This window comes from Giraffa tippelskirchi, chromosome 10, assembly GCF_054371585.1.
Source record: "Giraffa tippelskirchi isolate mGirTip1 chromosome 10, T2T-mGirTip1v1.2.pri, whole genome shotgun sequence".
In the NCBI taxonomy this organism is placed as follows: Eukaryota; Metazoa; Chordata; class Mammalia; order Artiodactyla; family Giraffidae; genus Giraffa; species Giraffa tippelskirchi.
This window is the reverse complement of record NC_137284.1, coordinates 148,139,287-148,161,699: the sequence shown is the minus strand read 5'-3', so window position 1 is coordinate 148,161,699 and position 22,413 is coordinate 148,139,287. Positions and strand designations below refer to the sequence as shown.

At 40.2% G+C, this 22,413-nt stretch overlaps 1 protein-coding gene across 7 annotated transcripts in view; it reads right to left on the bottom strand.

Annotated features, from left to right (window-relative positions):
- The window catches only part of AGK (acylglycerol kinase), a 91,951-nt gene that overhangs the window by 36,952 nt on the left and 32,586 nt on the right, over window positions 1–22,413 (bottom strand). For 6 of the 7 annotated variants that reach the window (XM_081534354.1, XM_081534359.1, XM_081534353.1 and 3 more), the window contains 4 exons: window positions 19,949–19,988; window positions 15,683–15,762; window positions 8,669–8,744; window positions 1,491–1,583 (listed from right to left, as the gene is read on the bottom strand). In XM_081534354.1, coding sequence (XP_081390480.1) covers window positions 1,491–1,583; window positions 8,669–8,744; window positions 15,683–15,762; window positions 19,949–19,988 — 289 coding nt within the window. The remainder of the gene's footprint in view (window positions 1–1,490; window positions 1,584–8,668; window positions 8,745–15,682; window positions 15,763–19,948; window positions 19,989–22,413) is intronic. The other variant, XM_081534358.1, reaches the window with a different exon arrangement.

The window sequence follows — 22,413 nt, the reverse complement described above, 5'->3', positions numbered from 1 at the left end:
CTTCCTAGAAACTATGTCAAAAGATGTATTGGTTCTTAAAACACAAACCATTCTCCAATAAGATCAGAGCTAAATTAGGTTTTATTCTTCACCTGGGATCAATAGGACTATAAAGGCTAAGATAAAATAATTATAAAACCTCCACATTATATTAGTAAAATTATGTTTTAAGTTCGATAAGATGGGCCACTCAGAAGCCTGCTCTCAATAAATGTTTCTTATCAATGAATACAAAGACAAGGGGAATTGTGTTCCCTCTATAAAAAGACATTTTTAATTTGAATTTTTACATAATTTACTTTTCACTTTTAAACTATAATGCACAAGTCTTGTAAAAACTGTGAAAAATACCTGAAGAAAGAATACTTCCTCATTAACCCACCAGACATCATTAGTGAGTTGTTTATATTCTGTTATATTTCTCTCCAATTCTTTTTTTTTTTTAATCAGGGCATAGTTTTATGACTAGATTATATCAGATACACAATTTGGTATCTTTCTTAAAAACATTTTGTAAAGTCAAGGCTGATGCCCATCTTCTCCCCCATTTCTTGCCTCCCTGAATTTTGGGATTAAATGGGGCTCTGATGTGGCCCACTTCATTCTTTGCTGGCATGCTATCTGTTTTCTTCACACTTCATTAAAAAGCCATAAAAACAATTACAAGATCATTAGCACAGCCTTTTAAAAAGCAGCTTACTAAGGCTCACATGGTTGCTAAATTAAACACAGGACAATGCCCTGTCTGCTGGTAGCTCTTGATCCATAAACACTGAGGAAACCACCAGGCAGAGGCAAAAGGCAACGCAATTCTTACACAGGATGGGGTGACTGAGCGGGAGGGGCATCTGCACTGGGCTCTTCAGGGGCTTCCAGTACATAATGAAGGTTCTAGTCTATTGCCCTGGAAGAGAAGAGCATTCCCCGGGCAGTATACTTACTGAGCCAGGCAAGCAATATGGAAAAGGAGCTGCAGAACAAAGGCAGTACACACATTGGAACATGGAAACCTCTGCCTCTAAAGGTGGTACCATTAGGAGATAACATTACCTAGGATGGAAATGATGTGAGAATGGACAGATGCCTTCTTTTAAAAAGGGAATCATTATTTAAGTTTTACAAGAAACCTCCCCATAACTGAAACTATGATTCCATAATAAACAGGGCTACCGCAGAAGAGTCGTCAAAATGTAAAAAGCATTTCACACCCAGCATGATTTTGTACCCTGTTTTATTCCACTTTATCCACCTTCAATGTGATAGAACAAAAACCTTTCTGTGTTGGGTTCAGAATTTATACAAAGCAATGAAGTAAAAGTCCATGAGGAAAAAGGTAATGCTATGCTTGCTTCACAGAGAAACAATCCTAGAAGGAATGGATTACCAAGAAATCATGTCCTTAAATGATAATCACTTTATGCCACTGGTCTAAGATCTCACTTCTATTTTCCTCATTTTCAAAATGGCTTCAGACAGAAAAGTGGCCATACCTCTTGCAAAGTCCCGTCTCCTCCAGCGACAATGATCACATCTGTGTTTTCCATCAGTTCCAGGAGTTTCTTGGCTTGGCCCTCATAATCTGTCTGCAATACAAAGGAAGCCTTTGGCAAATGTATCATCCTAGAGCTGCAAGCCCAAAGGTCTAAAAATGTGGAAGTTTCAGTTACAGTTAGCCAGTCAGGGGACTCATTTCCAGTCCAGTGCAGATTCTATTACTTCATTTATCCAATGACTTTCATCTGAAAGCAAGAGGTCAAATGTATATGCAAATAAGGAGAAACAGACATAATGAAAAGAGCACAGATTTGAGAGCCCAAGAGACCCAGATTAAACTCCAACTCTATTTTTCAGTTGAGTGGCTTTAAACCCTCAAGATCTTAATTTCCTTATCAATGAAATCATGTGTACTGGAAGAAAAGGGTAAGAGATTTCTCCTAATACTGTTGGAAAGCAGTATGAAAAGCAAACAGTAAGGTACCTGTTCTTAACTGGTACTATGCTAAATAATGGCTTCCCCAGTGGCTCTGCTGGTAAAGAACCCGCCTGCCAATGCAACAGACGAAGATTCAATCTTTGGGTCGGGAAGATCTCCTGGAGAAGGAAATGGCAATCTGCTCCAGTATTCCTGCCTGGAAAACTGCATGGAGAGAGGAGCCTGATGGGCTACAGTCCATGGGGTTGCAAAGAGTTGGACACGACAGAGCAACTAAAACCAAATACTGGATTTTAACAGATGTAAAGGTAATGCAATTAATAATAAGGAAACACTATCTCCTGTGGACATTTTACTAGACAAACTAATAGGCAAAAAATTAAGGGACTGAGGTTTCAGATGGGCTAAAGCACCCGGGCCACACGTCAACAAAGGAAAAAAAAATGAAGTCCCTACACTAACATCGTCTCATCTCATGTCCTGAAAAATCAAATGACTGGTTTTGCAGTTGTACATTTACAAATACATCTCTTTTCACACTTAACAGCTTATTAGAAAGGATTTAGGACTTCCCTCGTGGCTCAGATGGTAAAGCATCTGCCTACTATGCGGGAGACCTGGGTTCAATCCCTGGGTCGGGAAGATCTCCTGGAGAAGGAAATGGCAACCCACTCCAGTATTCTTGCCTGGAAAATCCCATGGATGGAGAAACCTAGTAGGCTACAGTCCATGGGGTCGCAAAGAGTCGGACACGACTGAGCGACTTCACTTCAGATGAACAAATGGAAGAGGTACATGGGGCAAAGTGTGTGGGGAGGGGTGCCCCATGCCCTCTCTGGTACACCACTTCTCAGGTCTCCACAGGTTCACCAGCCCAGAATCTCTCTGAACTCTGTCCCTTCCAGTTTTTACGTTGGTTTCATTATATACCCATGGTTGATTAAATCGTTGCCCTCTGGTGATTGAGCTCAATCAATCCAAATATTTCATTAAAAAAAAAAAAAGAATATATGTTGATCCTAATTTAAAATGTTTTGTTAAACATCCCAAAATAGGTGACCACTGGGAATCTGCAAGGGTTCTCCAAGAACAGGCCTCTCAGACTATTCTCACCTTTGACAGATTACTAGATAAGAAGGTATGGGAATCCAAACAGACATTCTATCTGGTCCTCAGCAAGGCACCTGGCAAGCTATTTGATAATACCCTTGGAACAAGGTGGAGATAAGTGGGAACAATATACTAAAATACAACTGGGTGAACTGATTACCAAGTGAATGTCTATGCTTAAAGTAACATGCCCACAGGGGAGGAACATCAAATTGTAGGTAGATTCCTGATGACATTTCTTTAGGGCTCTCCATTCAGCCTTTTCCTGCATAACACTTGATCAACAGGGAGAAGAAAGGTCACTGACTGAATATATAAGTGATACAAACCTGACAATCTTGCCCTTCCTGACTTCTCCAACCTCATCCTCCTCTAACTACAATGGCCTTCTTCCTCTTCCTCAGTTCAGTTCAGTTCAGTCGCTCAGTCGTGTTCAACTCTTTGCGACCCCATGAATTGCAGCACACCAGGCCTCCCTGTCCATCGCCAACTCCTGGAGTCTACCCAAACCCATGTCCATCGAGTCGGTGATGCCATCCAACCATCATCCTCTGTCGTCCCATTCTCCTCCTGCCCCCCAATCCTTCCCAGCATTAGGGTCTTTTCCAATGAGTCAACTCTTCCCATGAGGTGGCCAAAGTATTGGAGTTTCAGCTTCAACATCAGTCCTTCCAATGAACACCCAGCACTGATCTCCTTTAGGATGGACTGCTTGGATCTCCTTGCAGTCCAAGGGACTCTCAAAAGTCTTCTCCAACACCACAGTTCAAAAGCATCAATTCTGCGGCACTCAGCTTTCTTCACCGTCCAACTCTCACATCCATACATGACCATTAGAAAAACCAGAGCCTTGACTAGACAGACTTTTGTTGGCAAAGTAATGTCTCTGCTTTTAAATATGCTATCTAGGTTGGTCATAACCTTCCTTCCAAGGAGTAAGCGTCTTTTAATTTCATGGCTGCAATCACCATCTGCAGTGATTTGGGAGCCCCCCCAAATAAAGTCTGACACTGTTTCCACTGTTTCCCCATCTATTTGCCATGAAGTGATGGGACCAGATGCCATGATCTTAGTTTTCTGAACGTTGAGCTTTAAGCCAACTTTTTCACTCTCTTCTTTCACCTTCATCAAGAGGCTCTTTAGTTCTTCTTCACTTTCTGCCATAAGGGTGGTGTCATCTGCATATCTGAGGTTATTGATATTTCTCCTGGCAATCTTGATTCCAGCTTGTGTTTCTTCCAGCCCAGCGTTTCTCATGATGTACTCTTCCTCACACACCCACAAATACTCTGCAGAGCCTCTGAATGTGTAGTATGCTGGCCCTGGATCCTCTCCCTCGCCTACCTGCATGACTCACTCATTTCCTCCAGGTCTCTTTCAAAGGGCATCTTGTAAGACCAGCCTTCCTTGGCTTCCTGAACTAAACTAACACCCCCATTACTTTTCCTATCCCTCTTGACTTTTCCTCTTGGCACTCACCACCACCTGACAAATCATAAGTTTATTTATATATATTTATCATGTGCATCCCTTCTTTTCACACTTTAGAATTTCTCTGAGGACAGACAGGGAAAATGTTTTGTTCAGACTGTATCCTCAATACCTAGAACAGAGTTTACTTTATAGGAGGTGCTGTTGTTGTTTAGTTGCTAAGTAGTGTCCGACTCTTTGTGACCCCATGGACTGTAGCCCACCAGGTTCTTCTGTCCACGGGATTTCCCAGGCAAGAATACTAGAGTGGGTTACCATTCTCTTTTCCAGGAGATCTTCCCGACCCAGGGATCAAACCCACATCTCCTGAATTGGCACGTGGATTCTTTACCACTGAGCCACCTGGGGTACTCAAATATTTGCAAGAAAAAGTGAAAAGTAGGAATAAGTACATGAATGAAAGAACCAAAATTTCAAAAGACATTGACACAATTAACAGACCATAATTTAAAAGATTACATTAATAGGGATGATATATTTCAGGCTCTAACCTTAAGAGGAAAATTCTAAATGCACCAAAGAGAAAGGAGAGAGAATGGCCTGAGGATACAGAAAACTTAAATTTTATACCTTTCATAAAAATTAACTCAAAATGGATCACAGATCTAAATGCAAATAAAAAACTATAAAGTTTCTAGAAAATAACATAGTAGAGGATCTAGGTGATCCTAGGTTTGGTGATGAGTCTTTAAATAAATCACCCAAAGCAAACCTAAAAGAAAAAATTGGTAAGTTTGACTTTCTTAAAATTAAAAAGATAAGTAAAAATTATACCAGGCAGAAACCAACCAAAGTAAGCCAGTATGGTTACTAATAACACTAAATAAAATAGACCACAGTAAAAGGCATGCTAAAGGGTCACTCTATGATGGGTTCAAAATGCAAGAAAAATGAAATAACTTGAAATGTGAATTCATCTACTGACATAGTCTTAAGATATAAAAGAGCAAAAGTGGATAAAACTACATTGAGAAACAGACAAATCTATCCAGTGGGATATTTCTAACACCTCTTTCTGAATAATCTATAGTTAAAACAGAAGAAAACAGTAGAGATGTATAAATTTTGAGCTACACAATTAACAGACTTGACTTACTGGGCATATATAGAACATGGTACCCAATAACTGATACCTGTTCTTTTCAGGCATACATAAAACATTTATGAAAACAAACCACACCCTAGGCCATAAAACAAATTTCAATAAACTTTAAAATACTGGAATTATATAGACTACATTCTTTGACTATAGCACAATTAAATCAGAAATCATTAACAAAAAGATGTGAAAAAATTTTAGATTTGAAAATTTTAAAACATGTCTAACTCACAGGCCAAACAAAAATCATGATGAAAATTAGAAAATATTTAGAAATGAATGATAATGAAAGTACATCAAAACTTCTAGGATGCAGCTGAAGCAGCAAACACTAGGAAAGAAGGGTGAAAATTAATGAAATAAATATTCAAGTTAAAATGTCAGAACAGCAGAAGCAGAAAAAAAAAATCCAAAGAAAGTAGAATGAAGGAAACAAAGGCAGACTGAAAATTAATGAAACAAACATAAATAAAGGGATCAGCAGGCCAAAAAATGGTTCTTGGTGAGGATTAAATTGACACAGCTCTCACATGACTGGGAGGCAAAAAAAAGATGGTATGGATAAACAATAAAACAATATTGAGCATGACAATGATTTATTTCAGATGGTACAGAAATTTAAAAGAAGAAGATTTTATGAACAACTTGATGCCCATTAATTTGAAAACTTAGATGAAATGAACCAATTCCTTTAAAAATTTTAACCTTCCCAATATTAATAGAACATCTTGATGTATTTCTATAGGCACTAAAGAAATTTAATACACACATACAAAACAATTTCCCTTCAAAGAAAGCTCCAAGCAGGCCCAGGTGGTTCTACTTTTGAGTTCAACCAAACATTCCAGGGATAAATAGTATCAGTCTTTTTTTTTTTTTTTTTGCATAATCTTCTCCCCCTTTGTATTATAATGATTTAATGATTTGTATCATTAACACAGGTCATTATACCACTTAAATTGTGTTAACAATCCTGTTAGCTGTTTGTGTTAATATTGCAGTTAATAAAAATCTAGGTTTTTAGAAGAAAGAGAACTTTTCCAACAGGTTGCTTCATTATATCTGGAATATAGCACTGCTGACCCAGTAGTCATTAGATTATATATTAATGGATGTCCATGTGTTCCTTTAACTACTGTTATTTTAAGGATTTAACATGTCCTGGGCAGTGTCCTAGCCACTGGAAATTCATTGGTGAATAAAATGCCATCTGTGCCCTGAAAAAAATTAATATATGGAGAGAGTGAATAATAGAGTATGTCAAATTTTACAGTAGGAATAAGTTCAGTACACTATGAGAGGACAAGAACACCATGATTTTCCCCCAAATCTGCCATAACTCATTGAAGACTTAATTTATTGGAGGTCTAGCTTCAGATGTCACAATTCTACTTTACCAGTAACAGATAATTTCAAATATAGCTTTGAAATGGAATAGCTCATTAGTATCTTTAAAGCTTCCTTTTTCCTTTCTACAATGAGAAGTGTAAATCTGAATGCCTGATTTTATTTTATTTTATTTTATTTTATAAATTTATTTATTTTAGTTGGGGGCTAATTACTGCTGGGCATATACACCGAGGAAACCAGAATTGAAAGAGACGCGTGTACCCCAATGTTCATCGCAGCACTGTTTACAATAGCCAGGACATGGAAGCAACCTAGATGTCCATCAGCAGACGAATGGATAAGGAAGCTGTGGTACATATACACAATGGAATATTACTCAGCCATTAAAAAAAATACATTTGAATCGGTTCTACTGAGATGGATGAAACTGGAGCCCATTATACAGAGTGAAGTAAGCCAGAAAGAAAAACAACAATACAGTATACTAATGCATATATATGGAATTTGAAAGATGGTAACGATAACCCTATATGCGAGACAGAATAAGAGACACAGATGCATGGAACAATTTTATGGACTCTGAGGGAGAAGGTGAGGGTGGGACGTTCTGGGAGAATAGCATTGAAACATGTATATTATCATATGTGAAACAGAACACCATTCCATGTTCGATGCATGTGACAAGGGCTCAGGGCCGGGGCAATGGGATGACCCAGAAGGATGGGATGGGGAGGGAGGTGGGTGGGGGGTCCAGGAAGGGGAACACATGTAAACCCATGGCTGATTCATGTCAATGTATGGCAAAAACTATTACAATATTGTAAAGTAATTAGCCCCCAACTAAATAGTATCAGTCTTAAGTGACCATTCTCAGCTCTCTTACAGGTAGAGTCTGCAGTATACAACACAGGTTCTAAAATAAACATCAGCGTCCTTCCCCTCCCCCCATCCCTGGAGGCAGACAACTGGAAGACCATGTCTCAGACAAGGTGGAGAGGAGAGTTCAGCACTGCATGGCCAACTGGACTAAACGACCATTCAACCTTTAAGATTTAATGAAAGCGTGTAATATGAAAAATCAGTAAACTGCAGACTTAAAAACAGGCAACACAGTGATTTTTACCAAATATATACACCTATGTACACACCATACATACAGCACTTGAAGTCAACGCAGTGGAGCCTTGAGGCTTCTTCTGAAGTACACAATCCCCTCTCGTGGCTTTTTGACCCCCTTTCTTCATATCGAAATCTCAAAAATTCTAAAGCTTTTTACCACTTAAAATTCCTCACCAGAGATAATTTCTCACCAGAAAGAAAATGTTTACCTGTCTGCCAAGAAATTAATTATTCAAACTTGAAGTGTTTTTTTTTAAAGAGTCAGAAGAATTCTTACAGCTGTAACAACTTTTCATCTTCTCAGAGACAAGAGTTCCAAGTCCTATCTTTCAGAGGAAAGGAACCAAGTTCATGGCTCCATTTAATTCTATTCTGAAAATGAAAAGCTGAGAGTGGTTGGGAAAAACAATATAATTGTATTAATTATCCGAAGAAGAACACAACGTTGATTTCTCTGTTCTTACCTCCTTACATGATAAACAATTTCTGCTAAGAAGTCAAGAGAACAGGATATGTTATAGGGAGGGGCGGCTTGGATAAAATCAACACTCTAGAGCAATTCTCACCTTAACGATAGTAACATCCATGCCAGATAAGTGTAAAATCGGGGCAGCATTTTTTTCAAATAGAGTCCTGGCTTTGCTGTAAACAAAGGAAAAAATACAAATATTTTAACAGGAGTGCTCAGGAGGGAAAATAAAAAGCCCAACCATCTTCTCTAGAATAGGACAAAGAACACAGGTTTCCTCTATTTGTTCAACACAGGAAGACTAATGATGAGTAATGAGTTTCTCTGGGTAGAAATATGGACTCTCTCACTTCAGGGCCTCCAGGAGCTTGCCCCTATCCATATGGGATGCTTACAGTTCACATTCTAGCTCCTCCAGAGGAAAAGCGTACACTAGACACGGCGCCAGTCTAGCAACAACGTCTGATTCATTCAACAAGCACTACCGACCTTCTACTGTGTGCTAGACACATGTAGGAGCCGGACAAACAATAGGACAAGGCAGACACACATACGTGTAATTCAGGTATAATGTAACAAGCCCTCGAGGGACTGCTTTATAGTCCGCTGGTAGACTAAGAATGTATTTAACATTTTTCATGTGGCCCGAGAGAACAGACTGAACCAAATAGACTATTGCTTAATTCTGACTCAGTGAACACAACCTTTGAAGGAAAGAGAGATCATTTTTAACAATTTCAAATACTAGGGGTATCTCCATTTCTTGAGTTTTAAGCCTGTAGTGAAATCCCTGGAGAAAGAGCAAAATTCATTTCCTTGCAGGCAGAATTTCTGCTGGGATAGGGAAAAGTTCAAAATTACCTAATTTTACTACGGGATAATTGGCAGCTTGTCTAAAACTCCAAGGGGTCTCCCTGGTGGCTCAGCTGGTAAAGAATCCACTTGCAGTGTGGGAGACCTGGGTTCGATCCCTGGGTTGGGAAGATCCCCTGGAGAAAGGAAAGGCTATCCACTCCAGCACTCTGGCATGGAGAATTCCCTGGACTATAGTTCATGGGGTCACAAAGAGCCAGACATGGCTGAGCGACTCTCACTTTCACTTTTTAAAACTCCCAGGCATTTGCTTCTCAGGGTAGCTCTGGCACATGGTCCACACCTCTCATGGGGATTTTCACCTTCTGTGATAACAGTGGTTCCCAAGACAGTCTTCAGCACTAGACTGGAAGCCTTGCAAAAACACACACCAAACCTTATTAATCCTTGAGTCCTGTGGCCTTTAGCACTATGACTGGTATACTTAGAAGGTTATTTAGTAAGCACCTGGTACATAAATGCACTTATGAATGAATGAATAATCCATTCCAAATGTAGACATGTATATTGTGAGGAAAAGGAAATGAGACAATTGTGGTATCTTATAACAACAGAGATAAAGCGCACTTAGGAGAGTTTGTGTGTTTTAAAAGTATCATATACATCATTCTAGTACTGACCCTTGTCCAATTCAGGTCAAGATTCAAAAACAGAGCCTAGATGCAGAAGCTGCAGAAAGTTCCCACTCAAGAGTCTCAAGGTTGAATAAATGTTAAACATACCAATCAGCTGACTTGTCTTTTACCCAAATATTTTCAACTATCATATTGCAAAACAGAAACAAAAACTAGCGCTTTCAAAACAATCAATACCAAACATCTAACTATTACATTCACACTTACCCAGTCCTCTATCAAAAAGATTATTTTTCTTATCAGTGATGCATGCTTTGAATTTCTTAAGAATATTTTATACTAGAAAGAGATGCAAAAGTAGTGAATGAGGAACATGTACAAAGTTATGCACAGACCAAATTCAACATTCTTTAAAAAGAAGTAACTACCAAATGGAATACAGAACATAAAACATTTCTGATTATGAATGAAAACAGAAGTTGAGAAGCCTGAGCAAATTTTCACAAGAGCCAAAAGAATAGCTTGAACCAAGGGCCCACCTAGGCAGGTAATAAGCAAACCAAACAAACCTACCCTCCCTCTTCTGTGGCTCTGAATGATTATCAGAATGAATGGGAAAGGCTAAATGGAAACTCCTCCTTCCCAGATACCATTTCTGGGGCTTACACCAACAATAAAAGGCTGAGCTGGTGATACTGTAAACAATTCTTACAGGACTGCTTTCATTAATAGGCTGATAAGAAAGGGTCAGTTGGAAGTGGATCAGATCTATCTCTGGGAGGCAGAACTCTGGAGAAGTCTCAATCAGCTGTATTAATCACTTATAACACACCTGTGGGCTCCTCTGAGTTAGCTTAAGAAATAAGATTTGCAAAAGTACAATGAGGTATCACCTCACACACAGTCAAATGGCATCATCAAAAAACCTACAAACAATAAATTCTGGAGAGTGCGTGGAGAGAAGGGAACCCTCTTACACTGTTGGTGGGAATGTAAATTGGTTCAGTGACCATGGAGAACACTATGGAGGTTCCTTAAAAAACTGAAAACAGAGCTACATATGATACAGCAATCCCACTCCTGGGCATAACATATATTTGGAAAAGATGAAAACTCTAATTTGAAAGGATACATACATGCACTCCAATGTTCACAGCAGCACAATTTACAATAGCTAAAACATGGAAGCAACCTAAGTGTCCATCGACAGATGAATGGATAAAGATGTGGTGTGTATACACACGCATATGCATGCATACACACACACAGCAGAATATTACTCAGCCATAAAAAGAATGAAATATTGTCATTTGCAACAACATGGATGGACCTAGAGATCATCACACTAAGTGAAGTAAGTCAGAAAGAACAAGACAAATCTAAAAAATAAATTGATTTTAAAAACAGAAATAAACTCACAAACAGAGAAAACAAACTCATGGCTACCAAAGTGGGGAGGGATAAATTAGGAGTATGGGATTAACAGATACACACTATTATATATAAATTAGATAAACAAAGAAGATTTACCAGTTTATTGGTTTTTTTTTTTTTGCCAAGCAGCATGTGGGATCTTAGTTCCCCTGTGACCAGGGATTGAAGCCAAGCCTCCTGCATTGGAAGTATGGCATCTTAATCACTGGACGGCCAGGGAAGTCCCAACAAAGATTTACTGGAACTATATTCAATGCATCATAATAATCAATAATGGAAAAGGATTTGAAAAAAATATATATGTAAATATAACTGAAGCATTCTGCTGTGCACCTGAACCTAACACAATACTGTAAATCAACTATAATTTTAAGAAAAGAAAAAATATCTGAACATTTGGGCCTATATTCACATATTTATGTGATGCCACAGGTACAGAAAATCTCTAAGATGAAAGTGAAGACATTTTTTTCCCTTCTAATGTTCCATATAAAAGATTGAAAAACAAGTGTTACCAGTAAGAAATGTTATTATTTATTACATAATTAAGGGTGAGATAGCACCAGAGCCAAATAAAAACTTTCTATACTACAGCAATTTCCAGGTTCATGCACACACAAAAAATAATTACTCCTTAATGTATTATGTATTAATGCTAAACACAGTTATCTTATTTCCTAAAGCTCTAATTTAGTTTTAAACCAGTACTACATAATGAAATAGCTACATGATAAATTATAAATTATGTGTCAGGGCAGAGCAAAGATGACAAAAATAGTACAATTAAGTAGTGAAAGCTATTTCAGAGTGACTGCTTCCTAGAAGCACACAGGGATTCACCTTGTCAAAGTGGACCATGACTTTAGAAAAATTTTCCTTCCCCTCGTCTGCAGATAAAGGTATCATACTTTTCAACAAGAACTTCACCTTTAAAATCGCAAATACATTTCCATGTAAAAGTGTAAACAGAACCTAAAACTGCTTTTTAAAAAGTGTCTTCATTGTTTAAAAATGCAAATATCTCTTAGATGTAAAAATTCAAAATGACTGATTATAGCTTAAACAATTGCCATATAGATCATCAGAATTGGCAAGTTACTAACTTACTAGGTCTCTAAAAGGAATAGGACCTGGAACAGTTACATTAGTTACATTAATGCTGACAGAAGGAGAGGTCCAAGGGTGGAAAGCCAAGTAAAGAACCTTTTGAACTCCGCCTACAGGTCAGTAAGGGCTTCCCTGGTGGCTCAGTGGTTAAAGAACCTGTCTGCCAATGTTGAAGACGCAGGAGACTCGAGTTCGATCCCTGGGTCGGGAAGATCCCTGTCGGAGGAAATGGCAACCCACTCCAGTATCTGAGCCTGAAAAATCCCATGGACAGAGGAGCCTGGTGGGCTATAGTCCATGAGGTTGCAAAGAGTTGAACAAGACAGTGTGACTAACACTACAGGTCCGTAACAACAAGAACAGCAGCTTATATTTCTTTAATTGAATGCTAACTATAAAATGGAAGGAATGCAAAACACTTTAGAGGCATTATCTCATTTAATCCTAAAGGATTACATGGTAATTTTTATAAGGTATGTGCCATTATTTTCCCATTTTACAGATGAGTATAAATTGAGGATTTAAGAAACTAAAAAGCAACACCCGCAGCATCACAGAGCAGAAGAGAGGACACAGACCTGATCCTCCAGACTCTTAAACTCACATCCAGTTCCCTGCTGGCTTCTCCCAAAAGCCACCAGCGACTTTTTAGCTATCTTGGGTATTTTGATTGTGTTCTGTTAGAACCTTTGTTGGTATTTTTGTTTAGTGCTGGTTTTAAACAAGAATGAGGGAAGTCCCCGGTGGTCCAGTGGGTAAGAATCCACCTTGCAATGCCGGGAAAAGTGAAGAAAGTCGCTCAGTTGTGTCCGACTCCTTGTGACCCCATGGACGATACAGCCCATGGAATTCTCCAGCCCAGAATATTGAAGTAATGCTGGGGACGCAGGTTCAATCCCTGGTTGGGGAACTAAGATTCCACGTGCCACAACTAAGACCCTAAGCAGCCAAGCAAATAAATATATATAAATAAATATTAAACAACGATCATAATGGCTTGTGATAATAAGTATGTTTAGGGGGGCAGGAAGTGGCTCCAACAAAGGTGGGCAAATATGATTCAATTAGGTAGAGCAATGGAATTGGTTTAGGCAGTCTGTAGTATCTCAAATTGCCGAATTCAAAAGAAATAAGGCAGGGCTAGTCCTCACATCTGTGAAGCCACACTCACTACCTCCCTAGAAAAGACAAGAGAAACTTATTTCAGAACTCCTGCTTTTCTTTCCAGACAACATCAAACTTACCACTTAAGAGCCGCTCCCAACTATGCTTTTTGTTGTTGTTCTCATTATCTTAATGCAGAATCCAATCTAAAACATATTTATTAATTTTCTAATCCTCAATCAGGACAGAAAGAATTACTCTGGTCCTCAGAAAGAATAAAAGGTATCACTCCCCCCCTCCCCCACCAATTCTTACTATTTAAAAAAAAATAATTTTAGGACTTCCTCGGTGGTAGAGTGGACAGGAATCTGCCTGCCGATGCAGGGGATATGGGTTCAATCCCTCGTCCGGGAAGATTCCGCTGAGCAGCTAAGCCCATGCACCACAGCTACTGAGCTTGAGTGTCGCAACTACTGAAGCCCATACACCCTTGAGCCTATGCTCTGCAACAAGAGAAGCCACTACAATGACAAGCCCAAGCACTGCAACAATGAGTAGCCCCTGCTCACTGCAACGAGAGAAAGCCTCCGTGCACAGCAGCAAAGACCCAGCATGCTGCTGCTAAGTCACTTCAGTCGTGTCCGACTCTGTGCGACCCCACAGATGGCAGCCCACCAGGCTCTCCCGTCCCTGGGATTCTCCAGGCAAGAACACTGGAGTGGGTTGCCATTTCCTTCTCCAATGCAAGAAAAAGAAAAGTGAAAGGGAAGTCGCTCAGTCGTGTCCAACTCCTAGCGACCCCATGGACTGCAGCCTACCAGGCTCCTCTGTCCATGGGATTAGCCATAAATAAATCAAAAACAATCATAATTTCAAATTGTAAATGATTTCTTCTAAAAACTATCAAAAGTCCTTTCCAACTGAATGACAGTTGTTCCCAACTAATAGTATAAAAGAAAAAGTTTTTAATTTGCTTATGGTACTTTTTAAAAAATTAAGACTGTAGCCTGCCAGGCTCCTCTGTCCATGGCATTTTCCAGGCAAGAGTACTGGAGTGGGATGCCATTTCCTTCTCTAGGGGATCTTCCCAACCCGGGGATCGAACCCAGGTTTCCCACACTGCAGGCAGACTCTTCACCCTCTGAGCCACCAGGGAAGCCCGGGTTCACAGTAAAAAAGAGTGGACAATACAGAGTTCTCACATAACCCCCTCCCTGATCCCCTACACACCCACACAGTCTCTCTCCCTTTCAATATCCTGCACCAGTATGGTACATTTGTTACAATAAATGAACACATGACTATCAACCAAGGTCCCAACTGGACTTCACATGTTAATGCTCACAATTGCCTCACATGACCCCTCCAGGACTGTCAGACCAGTGACACAGCAAGGGACGTAAGTCAACACTCCTATCTCTAACCACACTCCCCCACCTCCATGGGTCATTTCCTTAGTCGGGAAGACCGAGTGTCCTCCCTACTGACCTCCAAGACCTAACTCTACATTCACTGCTTTGGGGAAGAATGTTTCTGACCTCACAAGGCCACAGTATTCTTGGCCATCTCTGAACATCTCATATCACGGCAGCAGAAGCTGTTCCCAAGGGGGCTAGGTCCAAGCAGATAAGACTGATTTGAGTGTGCTAATTCTTCAATAATTATTAAAATTCAACTAGACAAGTCGGCTAAGCATCAGTTAGTTTTACAGTTATATCCCCTTAAACCGTGATTTCTACATTACAATTGAATCTTGTGGCTACAAGAGCAATGAACCTACTGCTTCCAGTTCCACAGACTCCAACCAGCTGCCCTGACACTGTGACTCTTTGCCCCTGAGTGAGTGAGCGAAGCTGCTCAGTCGTGTCCGACTCTTTGTGACCCCATGGACTGTAGCCTACCAGGCTCCTCTGTCCACGGAATTCCCCAGGCAAGAGTACTGGAGTGGGTTGCCATTTCCTTCTCCACTCTTTGCCCCTAGAAAAACTGAATTTGTAACAAATCACAGACTGAACTACCCTTTGCAAGCTGCAGGGTTGAGAAACACAGTTGCCTTCTTCACTTGCGCATTGGGAGGAATAAGTTGACTGCCAAACACCTAAAAAGGAACAAAGAAAAGTTTTCAGTAAGTGTCCTTTTATTGAGTTAGTGAACATATATATTCTTTCATTCCAAAAGAATTTACTTCTGGCGTCTACCCTGAGGAAGCCAATGTTCTTCCTAGATTTCATATTGACAACCCCACCATAAACAACAATAAAGCTGCATGAATCTAGAAAGAATGACACCAACGAATTTACGTATAAAACAGAAACAGATTCACAGACTCAGAGAAGGAACTTAAGGTTGCCAAGGGGGAGGAATGGGGGAAGAGATAGTTAGGGAATTTGGGATCAACATGTACTCACTGTTATAATTAGAATGGATAACCAACCAAGACCTACTGTAACAACACAGGGAACTCTGCTCAATGTTATGTGCCAGCCTGAATGGGAGACAGGTTTGGGGGAGATTCAGTTCAGTCACTGAGTTGTGTCCGACTCTTTGCAACCCTGTGTACTGCAGCACGCCAGGCTTCCCTGTCCATCACCAACTGCCAGAGCTTGCTCAAACTCATGTCTATCGAGTCAGTGAAGCCATCCAACCATCTCATCCTCTGTCATCCCCTTCTCCTCCTGCCTTCAATCTTTCCCAGAATCAGGGTCTTCTCCAATGAGTCAGCTCTTCACATCAGGTGGCCAAAATATTGGAGTTTCAGCTTCAGCATCAGGACTTCCAATGAATATTCAGGACTGATTTCCTTTAGGATGGACTGGTTGGATCTCCCTGCAGTCCAAGGGACTCTCAAGAGTCTTCTTCAACACCATTTTTGAATTGATGTTCAAAAGCATTGATTCTTCAGCGCTCAGTTTTCTTTATAGTCCAACTCTCACATCCTACATGACTACTAGAAAAACCATAGCTTTGACTAGACAGACCTTTGTTGGCAAAGTAATGTCTCTGCTTTTTAATATGTTGTCTAGGTTGGTCATAGCTTTTTTCCAAGGAGCAAGTGTCTTTTAATTTCATGGCTGCACTCACCATCTGCAGTGATTTTGGAGCCCCCCAAAAATAAAGTCTCTCACTGTTTCCATCATTTCCCCATCTATTTGCCATGAAGTGATGGGACCGGATGCCATGATCTTAGTTTTTTGAATGTTGAGTTTTAAGCTAACTTTTTCACTCTCCTCTTTCACTTTCATCAAGGCTCTTTAGTTCTTCACTTTCTGCAATAAGGGTGGTGTCATCTGCATATCTGAGGTTATTGATATTTCTCCCGGCAATCTTGATGCCAGCTTGTGCTTCATCCAGCCCAGCATTTCTCATGATGTACTCTGAATATAAGTTAAATAAGCAGGGTGACAATATACAACCTTGACGTATTCCTTTCCAGATATGGAACTACTCTGTTGTTCTATGTCCAGTTCTAACTTTGCTTCTTGACCTGAATAAAGATTTCTCAGGAGGCAAGTCAGGTAGTCTGGTATTCCCATCTCTTTAAGAATTTCCCACATTTTGCGGGAGAATAGATACATGTATATATATGGCTAAGTCCCTCTGCTGTTTACCTGAAACTGTCACATTTTTAATCAGCTGTACTCCAAAATAAAATAAAAAGTTTTTTTAAAAAGTGGATCATTATTTAATAAAAGTAAGCTAAATTATATTATAATAAAACACCCACTTCATTCACTTACTACAGGTAAGTAACTTTTCTTTTCTCTATAAGATATGGCTAGGTTTATTACAACCAATAAGGGCATAGTCTGTCATAAGGGAAGTTTGTCTTTAGTTTTCAGAATATAATCATTTTTCCTTTTAAGTGAAATGAAAGTCACTCAGTCGTGTCCAACTCTTTGTGACCCCATGGACTATGCAGTCCATGGAATTCTCCAGGCCAGAATACTGGAGTGGGTAGCCTTTCCCTTCTCCAGGGGTTCTTCCCAACCATCTAAAGCTTATTAATGAAAAATCTTTGTGTTACCAATTAACCTTCATATCTTTATACACATAAAAAATAAATCTCATACTCTAGCTGCCTCCTTTCTTTGCAACCTGAAAGATAACTCAGTAGCATCAATTGGTACAGGAAAAGAAACATAATTAATGTTTACTAAGTGCCTAATATTTGCCACTTCTACACATATTGTTCTTAGTTCTCAGAAACCAAGTAGGAATTAAATATTCCCATGTCTATAGATGAGAAAGCCAAGATTCAGAAAAATCAAGTCAAAGTGTTAATAAATTACAAGTTCAGAATTTATATTCATCTAACTTCAAAACCCAAACATCCACTCTATCAGTTCTAAAGAGCAGATAAAGGATGAGGCAGAGTTCAGACTCACAGAGGATAAGATGTAAGAGGTCACGATGGGGACTAATCAGAGCTGCCCCTGCTCCATCAGGATGGGAGAAGATGGGCAACACAAAGGAGAATAGGGAAATCCCAAAGAGGGAAAAATTTCCAGTCTTAACTGGTGGGAAGCAGGTCTGGGCCAAGAAGGTAGAATTCAAGTACAGAAGTACAAAGCAAGAAGAAAAATGAAAGTTATACCAAGTATCTTATTAAGGAACTGATTCTGACTCTACCACCTCCCTGACAGCGCACTGAAGATCTTTTCTCATTATTGTCTATTACTTGCTCTAAACACAAAAATAAACCTCTACTGCTGAATACTTCAGAAAGATATACTGTTTCTTTGTAAAAAGTTTCTGGTACATCATAATTTCTACTGTTTTCACTCTGAGTTAGACCTTAATATAATATTGCAATTTGCTCTTCTTCTATTCATACTATTTCTGGAATTTGGCCAGGAATGATTTAATTAACCTGCCAGATTCCAGATCTATAGTTCTAGATTATGCCTCTTGATCCTGGGTTTTTAGCCTCTAGAAGCCTTAGCTACCTGTGATTCAGGACTCGGGTTTATAATAGATTAAGGAGTTTACATGAGATTTATAATGAGGTGAGTTTATGTGAGCTTAAAAAAAAAATCAAGAATTTAGACTGAAAGGGGGCGCACACAGGAAAAGTAACTAGAATGAGTAGATTGTAAGGATGAATTCACTTCTTTTTTTCAGATGAGAGGAGCTAAATGAGTGTTGGGAAGTGGAGAATTAGAACAGTGGGAAGAGGGAAACATGCAAGGGAAGAAACAGCAGAAGAAACAGGGCCGTGAAAAAGTAGGAGAGGGAATTCAGAGCAGAGGTGAAGGTATTAATACTTGGCACCAGAAAGGGAGTGCCCAAATCCACTCTTTGTTCAAGAGCAAAAGGCTTCCCTGTGCACGATTTTCAAGTTGCTAATGGAAAATTACCTTGGGGTGAAGATCACCTCAAATTTAATACTAAAGTTTACTTGAATTGATTTCCAAAACAACTCAGAGCCATAGATGAAACAACAAAGCAATCAAATTCTTAAAACATGGATTTAGAACAGTTAGGGAATCCCTAAAGAGAGAAATTTGTTCCTAGTGTCTATTGTCATTGTCATCCATGAAAACATTTCAGAACGTTTTCTGCCCCCTACTTCTACTAAATGCATCATGCCTCTGTCATTTTTTAATTTCATGTTTCTTTTTTGGTATTTCTGACATCATAAGCTTAAGTGACATAACAAAAAGGCAACTTAACCATGCAAATTCATCTGCAAGTTACAATGTGCATATTTGGAGGAGTGGGAAGAAAAGAAATGTGATCTTAAACTTGAAAGGATGAACAATTCAACTCTAACTAGACAGATGAATATTTAAGTGCAACACCCTGAGACTGGGAATAACAATGCACAGGGTATGACTCAGCTGGGCTAAAGAGACAGGCTTTAAAAGTACGAATCAACAGTTTTAAGAAGATTTGACTTTGAGAGGTAACAACTGCTCTGAACTGATATCCTTGGGGCTTATTCGGCTCAGGCATGAATCGCGCTTTAGCCAGAGCTTCCAGGCAACCTGCAGACATGAACAAATTCCCAGAACGCCAGCCAGTCCAGTTCTGTGTTCTTTGGACTAATCCAGAAGTAAACAAGTCTGAAGGGGTGGGCGTTGGAACTGCTCTTCGCCAGATGGTTAACTTCCTCGAGTTCTATTCAGAGCTGGCTGGCTGCCTGATTCATCCCCTGATAGTGGGGAGAAAAACAGCCAAGCTGCACTCACACAAGGTGCTGGGCAAGTCCCCTGGAACAGCCTGAGATTTCTGCACGGTGGAGATAAGGTGGGTTTTAATTGTTTCATATTAAACGGCATTACCTGAGCTTCTTGACAGGCTGCTCTCCTTAGTAGGTTATCACTATCAAAGTAAACAAAAGAGAAGGAATGTTAGCTTTAATAAGTAGGTTCAGACCCAAACAAATCATCATTTTTTAAAGTACATATAACTTTTTTAAATAGTCAAGTGAACGTTTCTTAAGACCTGTAACAAATCATGGGCACATCTGAAACGTACTTTCTCCGAATGAAATCCGTGTTAGGTGTTCCCACACAACAGCAGGCAGAATAATCCCCACTCCCTTTAAGATGCTCACATCCTAATTCCCAGAACCTGAGAAGGTTACCTTATGTGGCAACAGGGTTTCTACAGACATGATTAAGCTAGGGTCTGGAGATGGGAGAGAATTCTGGATGACATAGGTAGGCCCAACGGAATTGCAAGGGTCCTCAAAAGCAGAGAAACTTCAGCAGCATATATGACCAGGAAAGGAGGATCAGAAAGATGCAACCTCGCTGGCTTTGGAGATGGAAAGTGGCTTTAAGTCAAGGAGTGTGGGTACCCAGGCAGGAGAGGGGTTCTCCCCAGAGGCTCCAGGAGGAACGCTGTCTTTGCCGACACCTTGAAGTTAAGCCCAGGGAGCCCTGGGTTGGATCTCTACTCCACAAACAACAGTGCTTGGGCTCAGTCATGTGTCTGACTCTTTGCAACCCCATGGACTGCAGCCCGCCAGGCTCCTCTGTCCATGGGATTCTCCAGGCAAGGATACTGGAGTGGGTTGTCATTCCCTTCTCCAGGGGATCTTCCCCATCCAGGGATCACACCCCCATCTCCTGCATCGGCAGGCAGATTCTCTACCACAGAGCTACCTGGGAAGCCACAAAACTGTAAGATAATAAATTTGTGTCTTGTTAAATCTCTGCTGCTAAGTCGCTTCAGTCGTGTCCGACTCTGTGCGACCCCATAGACGGCAGCCCATCAGGCTCCGCCGTCCCTGGGATTCTCCAGGCAAGAATACTGGAGTGGGTTGCCATTTCCTTGTCCAGTGTATGAAAGGGAAAAGTGAAAGTGAAGTCGCTCAGTCGTGTCCGACTCTTAGCGACCCCATGGACTGTAGCCTACCAGGCTCCTCCGTCCATGGGATTTTCCAGGCAAGAGTACTGGAGTAGGGTGCCATTGCCTTCTCCGTTAAATCTCTAAGTTTGTGGTAATTTGTTAGGGCAGCAACAGAAAAACGAATGCACATACCCTGCGTTTTTCTTATTCAGTAGAAATTACTCAGGTCATTTGCCAGAAATAAATTTGATATATAGTTGCTTCTGCTACTGTTTTCTTTAAATCTCTTATTTTTTTTTATCACAGTCAGATATACAATTATATCACAAATGGAAAATTCTGGAGTGAGGCAAAATTTTGGCTTGCAAAAACAAAACGTTCTATCAGTTTATGTTCATCTATTCAGCATAAAGCTTTCTAAAATGTGTCTGGGCCACTTATACCTTAAGACCACTTTAAATGGCTGACTGCCTACCATGCTCCAGAATCATCTCCTTCTATGAGTCCATTCTAACCTGGGTTGCTGGCATCATTCATATAGTAACTTCAACCTGGCTAACAACAGTGAAGAAAACGAATACCCAGAAAACATGAGCAGTAAACAATTTAGAGGGAAGAATTAAAAGGAGAAGTGTTATTTTACTTAAATTTTCTGTAAAGACCTTTCTCATAACATCAAAGACCTTGAATTATGCGTCTTTACAGTACAGTAAGGCCCCTACCTGCAAACAAGTTTCATTTTCAGGGTGCATTCCTAAGTCCAGTTTGCCCATAAGTCCAACCAAGCTACCCTAGGTACCCAACTAACATAATCGGCTATATAGCACTGCATTGTAATAGGTTTATAATACTTTTCACACAAATAATACATATTAATTAAAATTAAACTTTTGATTTTCGCTATAGTTGCAGTCAAAGGCTACAAACTCGAGTTTTCTTCCATTGCCAGGCTGCAGGACAAGCCCAATTTCACAGAGCCATCAGCTTCCAGGAGAAAGCACTCCCTCAGAGGAAGTATCTCTGCTGCCCACCTGAAACCCAAGGGCAGTGACAACGTCCCATTACAATTACAATGACACCAGTACCTCAAACCCTGATAGCTCAGTTGGTAAAGAATCCGCCTGCAATGCAGGAGACCCCAGTTCGATCCCTGGGTTGGGAAGATCCCCTGGAGACGGGAAAGGCTACCTACTCCAGTATTCTGGCCTAGAGAATTCCATGGACTATATAGTCCATGGGGTCACAAAGAGTCGGACATGACTGAGTGACTTTCACTTTCAGTACCTGAAAACCGCATACGGTTCTACAACAAAGATTTTAGGGGGAGCGATCCCTTGTGATGTCTACCCCACAAGGCGCCTTTACAGCCAGGCTCAGCCTCCTTGCTTGAGCGACACTGCTCCCTACTAGCCCGCGGCAAAGGGACTTCTACAAGCTCATCTCCCTCCCC